At 45.3% G+C, this 22,994-nt stretch overlaps 1 protein-coding gene across 1 annotated transcript in view; it reads left to right on the top strand.

Moving 5' to 3' along the window:
- Positions 1-22,475, top strand: part of sik2b (salt-inducible kinase 2b) — a 38,138-nt gene extending 15,663 nt beyond the window's left edge. The window contains exons 4-15 of the mRNA XM_084019183.1: positions 1,493-1,654; positions 10,034-10,158; positions 10,448-10,571; positions 13,187-13,413; positions 14,201-14,353; positions 14,773-14,931; positions 16,431-16,662; positions 16,756-17,049; positions 19,288-19,445; positions 20,232-20,345; positions 20,459-20,544; positions 21,141-22,475. Coding sequence (XP_083875309.1) covers positions 1,493-1,654; positions 10,034-10,158; positions 10,448-10,571; positions 13,187-13,413; positions 14,201-14,353; positions 14,773-14,931; positions 16,431-16,662; positions 16,756-17,049; positions 19,288-19,445; positions 20,232-20,345; positions 20,459-20,544; positions 21,141-21,777 — 2,471 coding nt within the window. The 3' untranslated portion in view covers positions 21,778-22,475. The remainder of the gene's footprint in view (positions 1-1,492; positions 1,655-10,033; positions 10,159-10,447; positions 10,572-13,186; positions 13,414-14,200; positions 14,354-14,772; positions 14,932-16,430; positions 16,663-16,755; positions 17,050-19,287; positions 19,446-20,231; positions 20,346-20,458; positions 20,545-21,140) is intronic.
- The last annotated feature ends 519 nt before the right edge of the window (positions 22,476-22,994 follow it).

Raw genomic sequence — 22,994 nt, 5'->3', positions numbered from 1 at the left:
GTTTAGTGTTTAGTTGAAGGCGCAATGCTTTTGACATTAATGGGCTGTGAAATTAGCTTGGTGTGCCTTCTCTGTGCATCTTGACAGAATCCTAGTTTAAAAATCCTGTCAGTGATCTAATCTCTGCATAAATGTGTTTGCAATACTACTAGTGTAAGAAAAGGATATATAAAAGAAGATTGGTGCAAACAGTTGTCTTTTACATCTTGAGCAAGCTAAGCTGCAAGTTCCTTTCCGTTTTGTGATTTACAAAAATGCTCTTTGATGAGATTGACATTGTGGGTCTTCCGATAATTGCATCTTATACTTTGCACAGTCCTTTTGCTCATGTGAAGTTTTGTTGGCTGGGTTTGTTGTGGTTGTTGTGCATTGTCGTCAGGTTTGGTCGGTGGTCTGTATCCATGCCAGCTGAAAGCAAAGCCAACACACAGTGTCCTATCTTGTTTGCCACACAGTGTGAATGGAAGAGTTAGCGAGCTATCTGGACAGAGAGGTGTGAAGAGGATCCCCGCCGACAGCAGCAAACGCCACGTTTAACAAAGTTCACAGAGCTGCAAAAAAAAAAAATCTTGCATCCTGTGGAATAGTCTGTCAGCCGACATTGCGAAAAAAAATTAGTGAACGCAGAGTGTGAAAGGTTAGAAAAACAGAGTGAGAGTAGACAATGTGAGAAAGGTCAGTGATCTGGATGCTTGGAGAAAGAAGAGTAAAATGAATGACTTTAGCACCCCGGACGCTGCATAGACTCGGGTCTCAAACATCTTTGTAAACAACCACAAGCTCTTCTGTCTTTGTGCTTTGTGCACAGCTTGTGCTAAGCAGACGAATCAGATGTTTTTGTTTCTGATTGGGAAAGAACCCAAGTTCATATTTAGAAAGGTATCTTGTTTTCCTCGACAAGTGTCAAGTGTTTGTATGTCTCTGGGTGCACTGCAATCATACACTGACTACCTCCCACTAAACCCCCAACTCACACGCTGTTCGAACTTCTACTAGTGTGTACATAATGTAGCAGATGACCAGTTCTCAGAAATCTCGTCCTCCCCTCTCCTCCTCCAGCTATGACAACACAGTTCATCCACTGTCAACCATTGCCTTCACACACACACACACACACACACACACACACACACACACACACACACACACACACGTAGGGTTAGAACAGGGTTAGAACAGGGTTTCTGAAGAAAGATTACACTGTACTTGCACTGAATCACTTAACAAAGCAGGCTGTAATGTAGAGCAGCTGTGAACTCCTGTTGGCACCAGGCCTGCACCTCATCAAAAGTAAATTACCCTTTCAACACAACCACCAACCAACGCTTTGTACACCTGAAAAGAATGCAATTCCACTAAAATGACACCTCATAGCCCCCAGAGAGTCATGTTATGTAAGTCGATGTAAAATATTACCCGCATGTACTTTTTACGCGACACATCAACTCTCTCCACTGTCTTTGTTTCTCTCTCTCTCCCTCTCTGGCTGTAGACTATCTGGCAAAGCATGGCCGTCTCAGTGAGCTCGAGGCCAGGAAGAAGTTCTGGCAGATCCTGTCGGCGGTGGAGTATTGTCACAACCGCAACATCGTCCACAGGGACCTGAAGGCTGAGAATCTGCTTCTGGATGGCCACATGAACATCAAGATTGCAGGTACCATAATACCGTAGTGCAGGAGAATCCAGAAACTCTCTGATGCATGATGACGAGTACAGGATGTAGGCATGGAATCATTTTAGTTTTGATCCATTGCCCATCATGAGCTCAGTGCCGATGTAGTTCAGAAATATCTTAACTACCCGCCCAGGCCATTTGCACAGTGTTGAGAAGCAGTCGGAGGTTGCTTGTGAGATATCTGTTGGCTGAAAGATGCCAGGACAGACATCTTAAAATCTCAGCAAGACTCCAAAAGCTTATGACCAGAGGAGATCAAACACCCCTCTCCACTTACCCCGAGCATTAATTGTGAGGCAGAACCATTTAGGATAGTGGATAAAAGGGAATAGACCTAGAGGTGAAGATTTGAGACTACGTGGAGGTCTGTAGTACAAGCTTCAAAGTGTGATTATTAAGCTACTGGCATTTAAAGCTAGCTCGCGAGAATGTCACCCTACCGCTGTTTCCCTGAGTGGAGGAGGGGGAGACTGGGGAGAGGTGGGATGAGTCTGGGCTTAATTGAAGGTGGACATGAGGTGATGAATTGGATGGCTACTTTGGAAAGACTTTGATGAGGAGTGGTGCACAGCAGGGCGGCAAGGCTGTGACAATGCTCTGAAGGTTTATCTCAGGCTTAAGTCCGAGCTGATACTAAAATCCATCTAAGGTGAGCTGATCACACGAGGATGGCTAAAAATACAGGTGTGAAAAGATACCAGACACTCTGAGGATGAATGTGTGCTACAGGGGTAAATGGCCTCTTGTCGTCAAAGCACTGCATGTTATGGACTCCAAATAGTAGAATGAAATCACTTTTTATCGGTCTGGTTAATGTTACTTAATGGGGGGATGACAGCTGAGCATTTCAGTTAACCTTCACATAAGCCATGGCCAGTGTCTTTTCTTTGTTCTCAAAGTCAAACAAGGACAAAATAGACTAGGACTATGGACAACCAAGTGTTTCCCCTGCATCATCACTCCCATCACCCTGTCCACTGTTTCCCAGAAGGGTCCTCGCTTATAACCAGGAGATGCTATTACCCCAGCAGTAATTTTCATAAACATGTCTGACTCACAGCCAATTGTCCGCACAGCAGACTAGATTTGACGCAGGAAAACAATGAACCGAACATTACCTGGCTTGTGATTAGAGGAAATGTCTCCTGGGAGGACATCAGCAGCAAGGTACAATCTGTACTTATCTTACCCACAACAAGCTTTGACAAGTTTGGTAAATAGGACATGGAGTTTAGATGTAGACAGTACATGAGAAAGACCTCACTTCAAATGTCTTTACTACATCAGTAACGTTGGTGTCAGTTAGATCAGCCACCCATCAAACCTTTGTGAAACACAATTATTTCACCAGTGGGCTAATCTGCATCTAGAGCTGAATCTAATGGCGATTATTTCAGACCTTAAAGGGATAGTTCAGAATTTTGGACATAAGACCTATTTTCAAAGTGAGCCGGTGTGTTCGAGACGTCTGGAGACGTTTTTCAAGAAATTTCATTCAGTTCTTCTAGTTGCCGAGTTCGCTTATGCTATGGCTAGCGCAAGTCAATGGTTCTAGTTAGACAGGCATTAAAAACAGTCTTGCCCACTCCACAGTGCACCCGAGGCAAATCCATTGTAACGGCAGACTATCGATGTACATATCTGTGTTGATAGAATGTTTGAAATAAAACCAACCTTGCATTTTTAAGGATTTATGTCTCAGCAGCAGTAGCAGCGTGTCATACTTCCTAGTAGGCTATGGCAGCGGCAGAGTGATATCACCTAGCACTTATAAGTTACCGGTTCTATAATAGTTTGTTTACCTGTTTCATTGCTACAGACGCAGAGTAGCCTGCAGTGCTAGTTTCTTCAATCTCACAGAAATGGACACTTTTGGAGAATATACTGAAACTTTTGAAGACTCTGATGAGTTTTTTTCCACCCAAACCCAACCGTACCTGTACGAGCCTGAATATACAGAGGAAGAATTGCGCGAGAGGGATGCTCAAAGGGCAGAACGTGAACGAGCGTCTGTGGAGAACCGGGACCGAACAAACGGAGACTGGTGGTGCCAGGAGGGAATCCCCCGCAACGCGTCCGGGTTCGTGGTGCGTAATTGTGGGTTCGCGTGGCCGTGGGCTGCCCGGTGTTTGCGTGAGGTCCAAGCGCTTTTCACCCAGGTCTGAGGGCATGAGTCCCGACAATTCGTCGCAATTTGATTGCCTATTTACGGGCAGTATTTCGGGCGGCGCGTCTTAAGGCCCCCACACACTGCCCAGACGTCCAACTGCCTTATCCGACCACTCTCCGCCCACTCTGTTGCCTCTCGTCTGACCCGTTCGGCAGAAAAGTTGCGTTGTACACACCGCTTCGACGTGCTTCCGACAACACAGCAGCGTGTACGTTCTGCGCTTGCGCAAGATGCAATAAGCCTCCTTAACAGCGGGTGGCGCTAGTCTCGTGCCAGTACTCCAAAACAGGAAAACAGGAAATGACGGAATGGAGTGCAGATAAAAACAATGCACACACAGTCTTGGTACCATCGTCACTTCCGCCCCGCCCACACACCGCCATTGGATACTCTGATTCGCTAGCACACCGCCAATCAGAGTATCCAATGGCTCAGACGTCCAACAGCCCATCTCCTCAGACTTCGTATGCTCAGTCTGATCAGACAACGTCCGCGCGGCTCCGAAAGCTTCCGACGCAGCTGTACACACCAAACATATGTGTTCCCGACCTCGTCCGAGCCTCTCCAAACGCTTCAGACGTCCAACGGTTGGGCCGGTGTGTTCCTGCCTTTAGAGTTTTGAGTCAGACGGAGAGTCCGCATGTGTGGATTCGCGGAGCCGCCCGCTGACCGGTGTTGGTCTGCGGTCCAAGGGCTTTTCACCCAGCTCTGAGGGCACGAGGCCCGACTATTCGTCGGTGTTCATGTGTCTATTTACCAGAGGGAATCCCCAAAACGCGTCCGAGGGTTTACGGTTCTCCGGACGGAGCAGTGGTCTGGGTTCGCGGTGCGTAATTGTGGCTTCGTAGGCGGTGTTTGAGTGAGCTCCGAGGGCTTTTCAGACAGCCTTGGGGGTATAAGTGCTGACAGTTTGGCCCAGTTCGATTGCCTATTTACGGGGAGTATTTCGGGCGGCGCGTCTTAAGGCCCCTACACACCGCCCAGACGTCCAACTGCCTTATCCGACCATTCTCCGCCCACTCTGTTGCCTCTCGTCTGACCCGTTCGGCAGAAAAGTTGCGTTGTACACACCGCTTCAACGTGCTTCCGACACCACAGCAGTGTGTACGTTCTGCGCTTGCGCGAGATGCAATAAGCCTCCTTAACAGCGGGTGGCGCTAGTCTCGTGCCAGTACTCCAAAACAGGAAAACAGGAAATGACGGAACGGAGTGCAGATAAAAACAATGCACACACAGTCTTGGTTCAGTATTCGTTCGACTCGAGAAGACCTTTGTGGACTAAATACTTGGCATTTCTGGAAAGATGACTCTGGCTAGGGTGACACTCGCGTTGTGTGCTCTCGGGCTCATTATTTTACGAATTATTTTATTCGTCTCAGTAGGGAACGAGTAATACGGAGTTTACTATCGTCACTTCCGCCCCGCCCACACACCGCCATTGGATACTCTGATTCGCTAGCACACCGCCAATCAGAGTATCCAATGGCTCAGACGTCCAACAGCCCACCTCCTCAGACTTCGCATGCTCAGTCTGATCAGACAACGTCCGCGCGGCTCCGAAAGCTTCCGACGCAGCTGTACACACCAAACATACGTGTTCCCGACCTCGTCCGAGCCTCTCCAAACGCTTCAGACGTCCAACGGTTGGGCCGGTGTGTTCCTGCCTTTAGAGTTTTGAGTCCGACGGAGCAAAGTAAAGTTCCGCTGCTGCTGAGAAACTAGTTCCTCAAAAAATGGATGATTGATGCGATGCGAGGTTAGTTTTGTTTCAAATATTATTCTATCAACACAGATATGTACATCGACAGTCTAGTGTTTTAATTGATTTGCCTCGGGTGCACTGTGGAGTGGGAAAGACTGTTTTTAATGCCTGTCTAGCTAAGAACCATTGACTTGCGCTAGCCATAGCATAAGCGAACTCGGCAACTAGAAGAACTGAAATAAATGTCTTGAAAACGTCTCCAGACGTCTCGAACACACCGGCTCACTTGGAAAATAGGTCTTATGTCCAAAATTCCGAACTATCCCTTTAATGGTGCCCTGCAAAGTTTTCTTGGAACCAAAAAGGTGTTTACAGTCTATAGCCCCTTTTAGACAGACGAATCCGCCTTAACTGCGGAAAAAAGAATCAAAATATGCCGCAAACCGGCTTGTTTAGATAGAGCTTTTTGGATCGAATTCTGTTACGCCTTTCTGCCTCGGTGAGCGGTTCGACTGACGACGGGGCTGAATAACGGCGGATTTCTCCCGCAACAAAAAGGCAGTCTAATGTTACTCACCAAAACACATTGCATGCATCCTTAAGATCTAATAAATGTGATTTTGCAGATCTGGGCACAATAGCACCATCTGTAGATCAGAGAGCAGTGTGAGGCAGCTGGCAGGACTGTTTATCGCGTCGATCACATGCACGTGTGCATGACTGACAAAAGGGTTTAGTCCATTAATCCATCTTTGGCGACCACCATCATCAATGTATTATTCTAAAACCAGCAACTCCTTTGTGAACCCAGCAGCAGCGAACGTTTGGGGTGTTTGCATGGTGAATGACTGGAACATTTAATTGATTATATAAATGTTTCTATTAGTTTTCAGTTTTTCAACTAATCGCCAAATCATTCCCAAACCAGTCTGCGTATCCGTGTCCAGCTGGAGTACCTGTGCATCTGTTTTTTTCCTGCCGTCCTGTGATGTCTCCCTGCTTTCTAAATGCCACCCCTGGTCAGCCTATATGAACGGTAACCAGCCAGCCAGTCAAACAAAGGTCATGCTCATGGTGGCTGCAGAGGAGAGGCAAAGTGGCAGCGGGGTGTGCCCTTCATGTTTTCACTTCAAACAGCCCCATTACATTGAAGTTGATGCATTGAATGGAAAGAGGAAAAGAAACAAAAAGCAAAAGTGAGCTGCTGTATAGAAAGAGGATGCAGGTAAATAGTTCAGGTTTTGGGTTGTGTTGAGTTGCTATGGTAAATAAGCAAAAAGGGTTCCCTTTCAAACAAACAAAACTCCATTATGTCATACTCTCTCAAATCACCAAATTGGTAACAGGCATTTATAGGTCCATTTATTATTGTTTTTCAAGGTTGAATCCATCCACAGTGTCATATCATTGGAAGTGCACCAAACCATAACAGTGCTTCATGCTCAATTAAATGATCTAGAAAGTACAAACAATCACCAGATCAAGGACACCTGTGGGACTTACAGTTTCTAATAGTTTTGTGTGTATGCATTGGATGCTATGGTAATAAAAAACACAAATGGAACCCATGTGGGAGAAAATAGGTTTTCCTTTATATCCCTAAACATCCGTATATCTATAAATTCTGTCTAATCCATGTATCACAAAGTTATACAATCATAGATGCTATATTTGATATCACCCACCTCTAGCAAGCATTATAAACAAATATCTGCAATGAAGAAGAAAAGCAGCCACTGTGGGCCCATGTGACAATTCAGGGATCATTTATTGTCATTGTGCAACACAGTTCAACAAAAACAGACACACTAGTGTTTATTATTCCTCCTTGGGCCTTTTTTTTAAAGTTTGCATCATGTGTGCTTGGTCCAGAATGCCACGATGCAGCTAGGCCTCGTTAAAGATGTGGGCACAACACCAACGACCTCCCGTTGCTGGGTTGGCCTGGAGTCTTATTTCATTCATCTAATTTTCCTGTGACCGGACATGAGACAGCCAGGAGCTAACTGGATAGCGGAGTAGCCTTAGGTAATAGCGTGGTTAGCTTAGCTTAGTGATCTCAAGGTCCGCTGTGCTTAAATCCAACCCCCAAGCTTCCCTTTCCGACGTCAATGAGTGTAGTCTGTTATATTCCATGTAGTGCTCCAGTAATAAAGACAAATGAAATTCATGGGAGCCTCCTGCTGCAGCATATACATGCGTAACTGCTGCCAAAATAGGTGATAATGGTAAATTAAGGGGAAAAGAAGCAAATAGAGAAAATCGAAATAACTTATATATAAAAGGAATACAAACATGCATACAGGAATATGTATCTGAAGTTATCTGAACAATACTCACCACCTTTTTTCAGCTAACAGTGACAGAGGCTGAAGTTTTGGGAACCTGAACGATGAGAGAGAGAGAGAAAAAGGTTTTAGTTGATAAGAAAAGTGTCAAAGAGTGCATCAAGGGCATCCTGAGCTGCAGCCATAACTATATCAGTGCTGATATTATATCTTATTAGAAATGACACGGTAACACACATACTGCTGGATACTGTCCTCTTACTGCGGCATGATGATATATCTAATACACGTGTCATATCCACACAGTTTTATAAGCTGTTAGCTGCAGTGTGACATGTTTAGGCTAATATTATGCTAATACTTTTGTCTGCGACACACACACACACGCACGCACACTCCCCCACCCTTCCTGTTGAGCTATGAGTGCTGTTAGTCGCCTGCAGCGCGCCGGAGCGCTTGACGTCAACCAGTCTGCTCAGTATTCAGCTCCATGAAATGGGTCACAGCTTCTGACGATAAACCAACTGCACCGCTCTGCTCTGCATCTCACATCTCACCTTCACAGCAGCCTCAGACGGTAAACATACTTGTAATAAACCCCACTGTGGCACAGCGCTTCACCCTCCACTTTATGTCAACCACACCTGCTGCCAACTGCACTGCGGTAATCAAACGCATCGAATACATGCACTCAACGCACACAGTGTCAAAGCTGCCATTTCCTTATCGGGTGAAGTTTGCAGCGGCCTCTCAAACCCGGTTCTTGCTCATATTTTCCAGTGAACTAGATTACATTATCATTTAGCATTAGAGAGGTTCACCTAACAAAGTGGCCACAGACTAAACGAGCTGAATATCTTCGGCTTTTGGTCTGGATTTGCTTCGTCTAGAAATTTGAAGTGGACACCTTATGCTTCAAGAAATTGAGTTTTCACTCTTTTCTGGCATTTTTGTAAAAGTACACAATCCATTACAAAAGTTTTCTGCAGATTAATAATAAAAAGCTGATCAATGCAGCAATGTGAGCTGCTGCTAGCTCTGTGTTTGTGTGGATGGCGCCTTAATTGTGAAACATCATGATGCAGAACAGAGGAAAGGAATTGGTTACACTGTCTGTCTCTTCCTCTCACACACTGCTTACTGTGTGTGTGTGTGTGTGTGTGTGTATCCCCTCCAGCCCCATTATGTAAGCCAGATCATTTTTTTTTTTGTATCACTGTTATTTGTTTTGCAATACATTTTTTCTGTTTATGTAACTGTTTGGAATTATGAAAAAGGGTGGGGGTGGAGGGTAAAGTGAGCCCGATTGTCTGCTCCTGTAGCTGTCAGGTCCCATGACAACATGACAGTGCCCCACTGATAATGAACAAACTAAGCATGGTATTATTTCCTTATCTTCTATCAGTTGTTTCGCCATTTTTGTATTCATCTGTTCAACAGTCAGTTTAGTGTAAATCCCCATATCCGAGAAGCTACCAGCAAATGTTGAGGATTTTGTTTTTTTGATAAGTTTCTAAGAATTGCAAACCAATTCATGCACTAATGAATTAGTCATCCCAACACCAGAAGTAAGCACCAGTAGCGAGCCGAGCGAAAGCAAATCAGCAGCAGAGATGAAGGCTCGTTTACTGGAGAGGGTTTTTAGAAAGAGGGAGATAAGAACTAATACAAAAAAGGGAGGGTTGGCTGAGTAATCGCAGGTACACAAGTTACCTCGGGGTGATTTGGCACATATTGCTGCAGCTCTTAGTCAGATTTTAATGAAAGGCATCAGTGAACTTATCAGAATTAAGTGGAAGTTGGACTTCTCCATCTTGTTCTTTCGGAAATCTGAGTTTTAGTCGCTCTAACAGAAAACCAATCGGAGCACAGCATCGATGACCTCATGCCAGTCTCCTGGGGAGATTACCTCATGCAAAGACCTGTTTCCTCAACATACAAATATGTGGATCACATATTACATTATGCAAAACCTGCAGACCCCATGGAGACACCTATGAACTCTGTCGCTCACAAGGCATAACTCACCTTTGTTCCACACGTTTTCTTTGTTTGACCACATGAGTCACTGAACGCATTCACCAGGTACCTAACCTGTAACTATAAGCGATACTTGCATGTTGCCTTCATATAGGGGCCACAGGGCCTGTACAAGGACTTACTCACTTTAATGGAATTCTCTTTCCTTTTCTGTGTAGATTTTGGATTCGGGAACTTCTTCCAGCCAGGGGAGCCTCTGGCCACATGGTGTGGCAGCCCGCCTTACGCTGCGCCAGAGGTCTTTGAGGGCCAACAGTATGAGGGTCCACAGCTAGACATCTGGGTAAGATGAGTGATTGAAACATAGACAGGAATGAACGGTAACTGCAGCTGATGCAGTTCATTCAATACAATAAAGTATTAAATATGCTGTATATCTAGTACTAGTGACTTCACAACCACAGTGTGTAGCCTGCTGTATATCTCAGTCATTTATAATTTTGTGTGCTCTCTGGGCGTGTGAAGGACTATGTGCGTATGTATGTTTGCTTATTTAGATCCAGAAACCTCTGATTGGAGTTATCTACTGCCCTGACCTCGTTCTCTGTGTGTGCATTGTTACATGTTCCCAGAGTATGGGGGTGGTGCTGTATGTGCTGGTTTGTGGTGCGTTGCCCTTCGACGGGCCCACTCTGCCTGTACTTCGACAGAGAGTCCTAGAAGGAAGGTTTCGCATCCCCTACTTCATGACTGAAGGTAAGAACAGACTTTCTCGGATACTAAACAAAATTAGGATGGGAGACTACGCCCACCAACTCATACCCCTCAGTACCTCACACTCCTGTAGATGTACGTGCTTGCCTCAGCACCGCCAACGGCCGTGGCCAGAGGCATTGTGTTTTTGGGTTGTCCATTCATATAACTATCTGCATACAAACATACTTCTGTCTGTCCCACTTACAATCTCATAGAAATACAAACTTACAATCTCATAGAAATACAGCAAAACAACAAAGCTTAATAAACTCAAGTTAAATACATTTGACTTATATATCTCTATATCACAAATCAATATTTTGGGGAAAAAAAACCTCTGAGTTTTTGATCTTGTGCTCCTTCATTCTTCTTTCTGCAACGAGCTGCAGCTGAAGACATGTTTTTCACTGGAAATGATTCACTGGAGTCATATGTCAATATAGTGATAACACCTTGGCTGATTGGCAAAGTTTATCAGGGTATGCAATCTAACCGAGGCGTGTCTTGGATACAGCTGCTCAGATGAATAGGTCGCAGAGAGAGAATCCCGCTCATTTGAAGGGTATACGGTAGGAGACAATTGCCGTATACGTACGTCAATGTGTATGTGCGTGCTTGCAGGCTGCAGAGTGAGTCAGGTTGGCCGGCTGTCCCAAAGCAGCCCTGCTGTTAGCGGCTGTGCTAGCTAGCTGGCAGCAGATTAATTCCAGAGCTGGAGCTGTTTATGTAACCTGGGGAAGAGCCAGTGAAGCTTTCCAGCAGCTCGCCCGTTTGTCTCTTTGAGGAGACTCTGCCTGTCTGCCTGCCTGTCTGTCTGATTGTGTGTCTGTCTGACTCTCTATCTGTGAGACATCTTCCTGTCCGTCTGTTTCTCTTGTCTTGTTTTTTTGTGTCCCATCTGCACGTCTGTAGCACTTTCTCCACAGGAGGTGTGGCGCGAGAGTCGACCAGATTTTGTTGGAGACCTTGAAACAATTAAGACGTAAGGGGAATGTAGGAGTGTAGCGTCAGCTCCGCGGCCAGACTGACACTCAAACCCGCCTCCACACCCCCAGTCCAGCCCCTGTTCCCCGAACAAGGGGAACAGAGTGTGCTGAGTTCTTTATCCAGAAACGGTCTATCTCATCCTCTCACCGGCCAACGCTGCGGTACTCAGCACAGCCTAGCACTGCACAGTAAACTCAGCACTGTGAACACTGTGGTCTTCTTCCAACCTACCGACTACATAACAACAGGAGATGTTGTCTTGAATCCCTGCTGTTGCAGATTACGCAGACCTGGTAGAAAGTCGTACAGAATTGCATTGAGTCGTATCAAACGGTGATGTCGTCGTCCCAAAGATATTCAATTAACAAAATAGCTTTTTGTTATTAGCAACTTGATTTATCTGCTAATTTATTCGGCTCTAATTGACTGCCATTTGAAAATAACATCACACACTTTGCCTTGTGAAGCGAAGCTGCTTGTGGCATTTTGTTTCTTCTGTCCTTCGTTGCAGAAGTATAGTGAGCCAATCACAGCCCACGTGGACAAAGTAGGGTTTTGGTTTTGAAATTCAAGTAACATCTGGGGATGTTTGAAAGCTTTGAATTGCAATTGTTTGTGTTGCATTTCATTTATAAATGTAGGTCCATGCTCATGTTTGCAGTCATGCATGAAGGTTACATTTTATTATTTATATGTGTCTGATAAAGTCAATTAAATAGATGTAGTCAGCCACAGCTTACTCTCTGCCCTCTGACTTCTTGCAACAGACCGATGTTCTCATTCATTGGGGGACTTGGTGCAACTCTACACCACTGGCTGCACCACTGGGACATTACAAGTGTTAACTGGGATGGTTCTGTGGTTAAGTCATGGTGGTGTAATGTACTGGCTAAGAACATTGTGTCAGTCAATCGGCCGGCCAGCCGGCTAGACGGTTATGCAGTGCGGACCCTTTTACATAGTCCAACATTCCCTGGTGCGTCGCTTTGAAAAAATGTGCTCAGCATGTGTTGCTATAAACACGGCCGTCGCAATGAGCAGAGCCTAACTCTCTGTAGAGTCATTATTTTAGTATCAGTTTATACATTGTTGCATATTGTACCCTTTTTTTCCAGTTTCAAAATCATATTCCAATAAAGAAAGTATTAAAGATCAAGGAAAGAATGACCAACTGCAGGGCCTGTTTGTTGAGAACACAACTGTTTTGCTTTAAGAGCATAGCAGCAGGGTATGTGGGTAAAGATGATGTGTGGGGGGCAGGAATGCAGTGCAGGCAGTAGGGGTGCAGGCAAGCCAAAGCGGCACAGCCAGGGGAACTGTAATCCTGTTAAGAACCCAGCTGTGTCTGACGTCAAACTCATCTAGCCACTAACTAGAGGTGAAGAGCTCTCATTAGGAGGGAAGGGAAGTAGATAAGAGTGTCGATGCGCTGCTCAGAAATGACCAAAAGGCATTGAAAGCCATGAAAAGGAACTCGGCAGATTTGAAGTGTTATTTCTGCCCCACTTCATCTTGGCTACTTTGACAAGGACACTTTGCTTCATCATATGTCATACGTGAATTACTCAGCAAAACATAAGAGCCTATATAAACGTTGACACATCCTCTATGATTGTTCTCCCTCACAGACTGTGAGCACCTGATCCGCAGGATGTTGGTCCTGGACCCATCCAAGCGTCTGTCTGTGGCCCAGATCAAGGAGCACAAGTGGATGGCTCTGTACGCTCCCGTGCCGAGGCCTGTTCTGTACCAACAGCCTCTGTCTGCTGAGGGGGAGGTGGGTGTGGGAGAGTACAGTGAGCAGGTCCTTCGGCTGATGCACAGCCTTGGCATCGACCAGCACAAGACTATAGAGGTGAGGACTTAGCTGGCTTTATTTCTTTATCCAGCCTATTTATTTCCCTCATTCACTAGACCAGCCAGTGGGGAAAGAAACAATGTCAAGGTTCCAGAGTTTCTGTGGCAAATATTGTACTTCCTTCACTACATGTTTTGGACAGCTATAGATACTTTTTAGATTAAGATTTTACACACAAAACACCCGATTAGATAGCTCCTTCATTGAAATGCTTTTTATATCTTGTCCCAATGGGGCGTTGCAGCTTTGCAGCAGCTAAATGCATGTGAATCTTTAAAAAAAAAAAAACATAAGAATAATGAAAATAATGATATAGTATACTCAAATCATATAGTATCTAATAATAGATTAAAACAAATCATTATTTAAAATGTCAATGGGACACACTGGTAGTCTTGGTAAATGTATTACTAAAATTATTTTTGCAATATTTAGCAAGAATTTCGCAGTATTCATAATCATTATGTGAATATTTTCTGGACCCAATTGTAAAATAAATGGGAAATAAATCCACCCCTTCATTAAGTGTTTCTGTATCGGTGGAATGTAGGGGCTGTAATTTATATGTAGAATATTTTATGTGCTGTCTTTTCTTTTAATACATTATGTATTATATTTCTTATCTATACTCTCAGCTCTTTAGCTGAAGCATTAACTCAATTTCACACAATTATCTCAGCGTATCATAAGAGCTGTCAAAGTTAAGTAATCCAAAATGGTAGGTGTGCTTCAGTAATAACTTAAATTACAGACACTGCCATTTATGTTGTCCGTCATCCTCCAGTCTCTGCAGAACAAAAGCTACAACCACTTTGCTGCTATCTACTACCTGCTGGTGGAGCGGCTCAAGGCCCATCGCTGCAGCTTCCCTGTTGAACAGCGGCTCGACGCTCGCCAGCGGCGGCCTAGCACCATCGCCGAACAGACTGTTGTCAAGGTAGCGTCTCGCCGTCAAGGGGGCTCTGAATCACCCGTACAGAGATTACCATGCATGTCTTACTGATCAAAGCTTCATTATACACACCTGCACCCAACTCACAGACATGACCCATTCATGTATTTATCCTGCCAGGTTTTGTCTTCACCTGCTTCCTCCCAGTCTTCTCCATGCAGCCTTGATCTTAATGTGTGTCCTCGGGTTGCATTATTTATTATTTTCATTTCCTAGCCCCCGGTCTTTTCTTAGCAACACTTTACAATCTCGATTCATTTCCCTCAGCATCGAGGACCTGACTTTATTTTTTGTCTCCTTTTGGATTACAAAGTAAAATTCACAGCTGCTAGATTTAGTTGTAATTGCCCTATTATCATATGTTTTAATAATTATTATTATGACCGTTTACTCCTTCTTTGCAGTCGACCAGTGGTTCAGCGCAGGTGGGTTTGCTCCCGCAGGGCGTTCGTCTGTTGCGCTCCCCTGCTGTGCCCCAAGCCTCCTCCGATGCTTTCACCTTCCCACCGAGTGCATGTCCACTGGAGCAGAGTTTCATGGTGGAGGACGTCAACACGCCCAAAGTAGGTCCAATACCAGTGAAAACTGCACAAGGCTTTCGGGTGTTATTTTCTTGTTTTTGCGTCCTCTGTTCCGCATGAGACGGCTCGCTCACATCCGGCTTTTCAGTTATGGTAGTTATTACTGTCATTATCAACTTGCAAGTATGTCCAGAAACATTACACCGATAAGCTTGACAGTGACACGCTTTGATAACCATACCTACTGTGTGTGTGTGTGTGTGTGTGTGTGTGTGTGTGTATTAGCATGCTCCTTCAGCCTGCCAGGGTGCAGCTGACTTGTTCTCTTATGTAAGCACTCATCAGACAGGACAGCTGCCTGTCCTGCATGGCTGGTGCACACCCGCGCACGCACACACACACACACACAGTGTGCTCTCAGTCTTTTATTTGTGCCAACCAGCGACCTTTTCCTCCCAGCCTGTTGTGCTGAGCAACTATCACAGAACACAGACACCAGTAGACTGAGCTGATGGCATCACACACCTGCAGGGCTACACACACACACACACACACACACACACACACACACACACACAGATGCAGGACCATTCTTCAGTATTTCTTTTCCATCCCACCCCCTGGCTCTAATAAAGAATGGTGTGTGTGTGTGTGTTATCTGTGTGAATGGAGCCTGGTTATGTAAGCGGTCCTGTGATGATGATATGACCTAATGTGAAGCTGAGTGAACACACATGGACAGGAAGCTGCTGCATTGCTCCAGTGTTCTCGCCACCGTGACCTCCTCCCCATCAGCCCAACAGCTCTTCACTGAATCTCTTTCTTCTCCATTCAGCTCTCTCTCTCTCTCGCTCTCCCCCCTCTTCTTTCTCCTTTAACTTCACTTTCCTCTTATGACCCCTACCTTGTCCTTGTGTTCGTGTGTGTGTGTCGGTTGAGTAACAGCATTCCTACCTCGGCTCACTATACAAAACAGATGTGGAAATTGGGCAAAGTTGCTCTTTCTAGACCAGGCTTTCCGGTTACTGCGGCCCATCATGCAGATGATCCTTGTCTGTGTGTTTGCTTGTGTGCGTGTGCCTGTGTGTGTGTGTGTGTGTGTGTGTGTGTGTGTGTGTGTGTGTGTCTCTGTGTGTGTGTGTGTGTCTGTGTCTGTGTGTGTCAGTCACACAGCACTTTCAGTCAAAGCTCACTTCCTGGCCCAAACATTCCTTTATCCCCACCCTCCACCTCTATGTCAACACACAGACCTGCATGCTGTATCAAATGCACACACACACACACACACACACACACACACACACACACACACACACACACACACACACACACACACACACACACACACACAGTATGAGACCAACTGTGGTGAGTAGAGGGAAAAGGGAAGAGAGTAACTAATTGAGGCTTGTTCTCAGTAAGGCTGTGTGTTTGATGCCTGATTAGGTTGATTCCTTCAATGTGCTGCTGTTTTCTTTCAGCCAATTTATGTTAAGTTAACGTTCTCTCTTTTCTGTCCCTTCCACTCCTCCCCCATCTAGGTGAACGGCTGCCTGCTGGACCCCCTACCTCCCCCCACTGTCCACCGCAAGTCCTCCACCTCGTCGCCTAGCAACATGATGGAAACGTCAATTGATGAGGGCATTGAGACCGAGGAGCCCGACACAGAGGATGATCCACCCCACCTGCTCTCGGCCTATCAAACGGCTAGGTTCGGCCAGCGGCGGCACACCCTCTCGGAGGTGACCAACCAGCCAGGTCCTTCGAACCAAAGTATGATGTCATCTGATCACAATTAGTGTGCATGAGTCTGTCACATGCAATTGTTAAACAAAGCTATCTGATCTAAATGGTTTTGTCCCCAAGGTAAATTATTTGCTCTAGGCCACAACCCTTCTATGGGCAGCATGGACTCGGACATGGGCTACGACATGGGCTCCATTCACAGCGACCTCGGCCTGCTGGAGGATTCCCCCTCTCTCACTGAAGTGGTACCGGCCAATAGCTCATCCCATGGCATCACCCCTACGCCTTTCTTGAGTGCTCTGCCCCCCAACCCAGCAATGGCCGCCCTGACTTCTCAGCACAGGGAGACGCACAACCGCTCCCCCATCAGCTTCAGAGAAGGACGCCGCGCCTCCGACACCTCCCTCACCCAAGGTCAGAACCACCGGTGTCAATGTGTCAATTATTTCCTCCGTATTCATTCAGAAGAACTAAATACGTGAGCTAATACATGTATAAAAAATACTAAAATAGTAGCTCATAAAATAATTATAACTGTCTTTGTATCGCATATCCCAATACAATCATGTCACACAAATTATAAAATATCAGACAATATCATAAAAAAGAAATCATAACGCCATAGTATAATGTCATAAAAAGTCATAGTATAGTATATCATAAAAATAAGGGGTGACACAATATACAGGTATTGACTATAACAATGTTTAATTTTTAAAATATCATGGATTATTTTAATCATACACATATGATAATATTGTTGCTTAAAAAAAACTAAATACACAACAAACAAAGTTAAAGATTCATTTTACGGATGGCATGATGGTATCTAGTTAGTTAGTCTAAGGATAGTTATTTATGAAAATCCTTTGGCAACGATATTTGCGTAATGAAAATGTGATATCATGTCAGCCCACATTGTAGGTTATATAGGTGGCAGGTTTTGACAGGGAAGAATAATACGTGGAATAAAAGATTTTGATACATCTCTTATCACTACTCCACTTTCCCTTTTGCTGAAAGATATTCTGTGGCACACACAGAGAATCACTTACTCAAGTGGAAGGGAACGAGACGGGTTGAGTGAAATGCTTTGAAATCACCGTATGTACAGTAAGTGTCAATTAGATGCCAGATCCTACACGTCTCTTTAAAGGCCAGTCGCTACGAGCTGCAGAGGGTTTAAATTATATAGTGTCAACGTGCGAATGTCTGAGGCTCCGGGATCCGAGGAGCACCAGTCAAGAGGAAGAGCAGTGATTCTGATGACACAGACGCAACACCCCTGCTGCCTCCCTCACACCCTTCTCTTCACACGTGTGTGTGTGTCTGTGTGTCTGTGTGTGTGTGTGTTGGAAACATTCCTCAGAGATTTTGCTCCATATTGTCGGTTGCACGGCCACGATGTGGATCTCCCGTTCCACCACATCCCAAAGGGGCTCTGTTGGATTTGAGTGCAGTGACCTCATTGTCATGTTCAAGAAACCAGTTTGATAGGATTTGAGCTTTGTGACATGGCGAGTTATCCTGACGGAGGCTTCCTTCCCCATTCTGATGCTCGGTTTGAATTTCAGCAACTCGTCTTGACTGTGTCTACATGCCTGATTGGCTGATTAGATATTTGTCGTAACGAGCAGTTGAACAGGTGCACTGGCCGGTGTGTGTGTGTGTGTGTGTGTTATATATACATATATATATATATATATATATATATAGATGACGTCATTCCCTCTCCGTCATTTGCTCCCCCTCCTCTCACACACATTTTTCTCTTCCTCCTCTCTTCCCTTCTCTCATCCTCTCCAGTCTCTGACGACTGCGATGGTGATGATTCACGTTATGAATCACAGACAGATATTTTTGAAGGTTTCAGCCCACATATCTCACTCTTCCCCCTTCTGTCTCTCTCTTTTTCACTCCCTCTCCCTCTCTACAGGCTCATTATCTCCCTTTCTTTTCTTACTCTGTTCAAAGTTAATTCTTGGGTAAAATCAATAAAAAAGATTTGAGAAAGAAAGTTTCAATCTGGCTGGCTGGATTCGTCTCCGCTCCACTTCAGAAAGAAAGAGGCAATGTTAAACATCCCTTTACAGATACATTCTTCTGTGCCTGTTGGTTGGAAGTCACCTGTGCTTTGGCCAAGTAGAAACTGTAATTATAGCTTTGCTAGGACTACACTGACAGCCTGCACAGTTGTATTTGCAGTTATTTATTTATTTTCAGTAATCCTCTTTGGAGAGTGTTGATGCAGTGGATTCTTTTTGCGTCAGACTGCTGACTCCGGTTTTAAATAACTCCCACCATCACGTTGAGTCAGGTCCTATCGTTCGCAGCCACAGCTCGTCACCACTGGATGGGTCTTTCAGAGCTGCTTGCTATTGCACAGGCACATAGACCTGTCGCATGTGAGCACACACGCACACACGCAAACACACACCCACAGCAGCTCATGACGTACGTACAGCCACACCGTCAGTAGGGCAATGAAAAGTGTGAACCTGCCTGCCAGTTTGCTAACGTCAGAGAGCCTCGCTGACTCCCTGAGAGGATAGAGCCTGTGACATCCCGTTATGAAGAGACGAGTGATTTCTATTGATCAGCTGCAAGAATCAAAACTGACTTGGTGTTGTGGGGATTTGTTTATTCTTTTAGGTCTGGTTGCGTTTCGGCAGCACCTCCAGAACTTGGCCAGGACCAAAGGCATCCTGGAGCTGAACAAAGTCCAGATGCTGGTAGAGCAGATGGGCTCCGGGGAAGGGGACCCCATGGCTCCCCTGGGACCACAGCATCACTTGCACAACCTCCTGGAGGTCAGTCCGGCCGCATAATCAGAAAAACACCCACACACGTCACTCACTCACACCCGTTCACAATGTTTCTCTTCCCAAACCCGTTCTCAGCCTCAGCCCCTCTACTATCATCACCCCATGTTTCCCAGAAATTAAAAAAAAGAAAAGAAAAAGGTGCCCAGGCTGTTGTGTAACCCCAGGAGAGGCAGCCAACTGTGGCTTGTTTACTGTCTCCCGTCCCCCTGGGGCCTGGAGCCTAGGCCAAAGTGAATGCAGCCATTGTTGAAGTCGGTCAGACTTACCCATACTAGTGACTGGCACTCAATAGGGCCAAGCTGCAATCACACACAAAGACTGGCACACATATACACAAAATGATACACACACGGACACACTGCAATGGGAACCATTTGAGGACAAATCCATGGCATTCCTGTAAAAAAACCCCACATAAAATCAATCGCAGACTAGATCTAGTTGTTTTCCATTTGTCCATCTCTCATAATTCAATAACGCAGCTCTTTGTTGGTTATGATGATCTGGTCCCATCATCCTTTTAATTTGCTTTGATTTCATTTAACTACTGTGTAATCCCTGTGGTACATGCCATTTAGAGAAAGGCATCTGGCTGATCAGTCACACACAGGCATTTGGGCAGGAGACAGCATGGATAATCCAGTTAGACCACACGATGAAGTGCCCCAGACCCTGACACAGCTTTATTAGCCAACAGGAGGGGGATCTGGGATGCATTTGTCCATGTTTGTACATGTATGTGATATGTGATGCTTTATGTTTGGGTTTAAGGGTGAGGCTTCCAAGCAGCAGGAGGGCCTGGCTCTATACCAAGGTAGGCCGCAGCCGCCTCTCCTGTCCCGCAGACAGAGTTTAGAAACACAGTACCTCACCCATAGACTACAGGTACAGTCTAACACCAACGACACTGTGTGTGTGTGTGTGTGTCTACATATATTGTACTATCTTGTAGCTGTTGTTACCATGGTAATTATCCCAGTCTTTCTTGTGCTCCAAAGGCCAACGTCTTGGCTAACAGTCCTGCTAGCTGCCAACTTTTCTGTAATGACACTCGGACTTTAGAGCAACAGCTGCAGGAACACAGGTAAATCACACTGTAAATGTCTGCGCCACACATTTTAATTTTTGGAGTATTTTTTTATTTTATAAAAAATGTCATTTCTTCTATTTTGCTCATTTTGCTATCGTGACATTTCCCCGTTGTAACATTATATTTAGAGCAAAAAATAATTTGTGTAAAGGCAACTACGAAGCGTTAGTTTTAAATTCTCTCTCCAATTTTTTTATTTAAACACCTGGGAATGAAACTCGGTGTCAGAGCTACAATTACCTTGCCTGATAGCAGACTGAAATGCCACTTTGGTTCATATCAGTCATTCAGTCTGACATTCGTTCATGTTTGGTGATTTCTTGCTAGAAAGGAGAATTATTTTTGTAGAGCTACAATCTTATCCTCATATTTCACTATTTTTCTTTGCCATTTTCATGGATGTAGATTTATAACTTAATTTCATCTTCTAAGCTCTGATTGGTCCACTATTTTTCCAGCACAACAGACAACAGACTGGAGAAATTGCCAGCAGTTTACCAACAGAAAGTACCATGTTTGAATTCAGCGTTTCTTTCCTTGTGTTGATTGTGTTGTCTTGCTCTAAGTGAGATCTACTGCACTCCCCACAGACTGAACCAGAAGAGGATGTACATGCAGCAGTCACAGGGCATGGGTCTGCCGGTATACTTCAACCAGATGCAGATAGATGAAGGATCCTACCCGACAGGCAGCCATTCTCTGGACCCGACGGCGTCTCAAAGTTCCCCTCAGGGCCCCCCCATATCAGCCGCCCACCAGCCTCAGCCCCAGCAGCAAGGCAGTCCTCAGGCCTCGCCTCCCTTCAGCCATCCCCAATGCCTGAGCCCCTTGATGGAACCAGGGGAGGGCTTGGTTTATGATCCCTACATGAGCCACCACCACTACAACCAACACTTGCCCCCTGGATCTCACCTCCACCTCCATCAACCTCTGCTGCATGAAGCCTCTGCTGGAGGCCTGGGCTTCAGCTACCCTGCAGGCTGTGAGCAGCAGGTCCTGGGCCCTTCCACAGAGCATCTTCTCCCAGAGCAGTATGAGTTTCCACTGGACCCCGCCTTGTTGCCCCCGCCTGCCCCAGGAGAAGCTGAGGCCAGAGCTGTGGCCGGGGTTTTGGCTGGTCCGGGCCAGTCGGACTGCCTGGGCCTGCCTGAGCTGCAGGGCTCCCTCCTGGACAGTGAGATGATGGAGACGGTGGACTCCCAGCATGGCTTCGTATTGGTCAACTAAAGTCAGCTGAGGGAGTTAATAGAAAGCAGTATTAAGCAATGAGAACCTACACAGCACTAAGAGCAGAGACGGTGGAGATATAAGTGGAGGCCACAAGCGTAGCAACAGGGAAGGAAAAGTGTTAATTTTTGTACGACTAATACGAAGTTTTGCTTAGTTGTGATGAACCTCAGAAACCTTTCTGCCACGATCCTTCCTTAGCCCACTTCCGCTCCTCCCTCTCCTCCTCTGTTCTCATGAGCTCTGTAAAGCAGGAGCAGGTCCGATGTGTGGCACAATATGAGCTCCGCCACACTGACTTGGCGAGGCAGCTGTTGTCACAGACATTGTGAACCTCTGAGGACGGCGTCGTGCAGCCCGTTGGGGTGCTGCCAGAGTGCAAAATGGTTTGGAAGCCAACTAATTTAAGACTGGCTGTCAGCGAACCAACAACAATAGACTGGTTCTCAAAACACTTCTGTGGATTGTTTTTTTTAATTATTATTATTTCAGTAGATTAAAAAAACAACAACTGAACAAGAGAAAATGGCCCTCATTTATCACGTCACCATGGATATCACCACAAATTCAAATGTTATAGAAATGATTTTAAACACAAGATGAGTGCAAAGATGGTGGTCGTATTCATGAGTGCACAACACTAACATATACAGTAACATGTCATTTTAAAATTAGCCTCAATAAATGTGCGAAACATACAGATCGATGCATCAGATTGGGGATTTGCACCATTTGTTGAGCCTGTGCTTTTAACAGCGCCTAACAATCTCTAAGCTATTTCTTAAATTCATGAATGAGAATATTACATAAAACACTTTTCTCTAGCTGCATGCTTTTGGCAAGGCCACATGCGTAAATAATATGTTGGGGCTTTTCTTTGCATTTTTTATCAATTGTAACTACTGATTCTGATTTATTTCTTACACTACTGAACTGCTCAACACCAGATACGTTATACTCAACAGGGTGAAGATCATTACTAGTTCTTTGCAGGCGAAATGGCCACATGTCTATTTAACAGTTGAATTGTGGGTCATGCGTTTGCCTGATAAATGAGGGCTGATGTAATTAACACGTGTTTGGTTGAGAAGTAGTGTTGTTTTAGACAGTCAATATTATTCTATTTTTGTGACAATACTGAAGCAATATTAATCCTTAATGTGGAGGGGTTATGAATGAGAGCCTCACCTGTACAGCCAACTGATTGGTTCCCGGGG

This window comes from Eutrigla gurnardus, assembly GCF_963514095.1.
Source record: "Eutrigla gurnardus genome assembly, chromosome: 10".
Taxonomy (NCBI): Eukaryota; Metazoa; Chordata; class Actinopteri; order Perciformes; family Triglidae; genus Eutrigla; species Eutrigla gurnardus.
The sequence above is the reverse complement of the archived record's forward strand: the minus strand, read 5'-3'. Positions and strand labels throughout refer to the sequence as shown.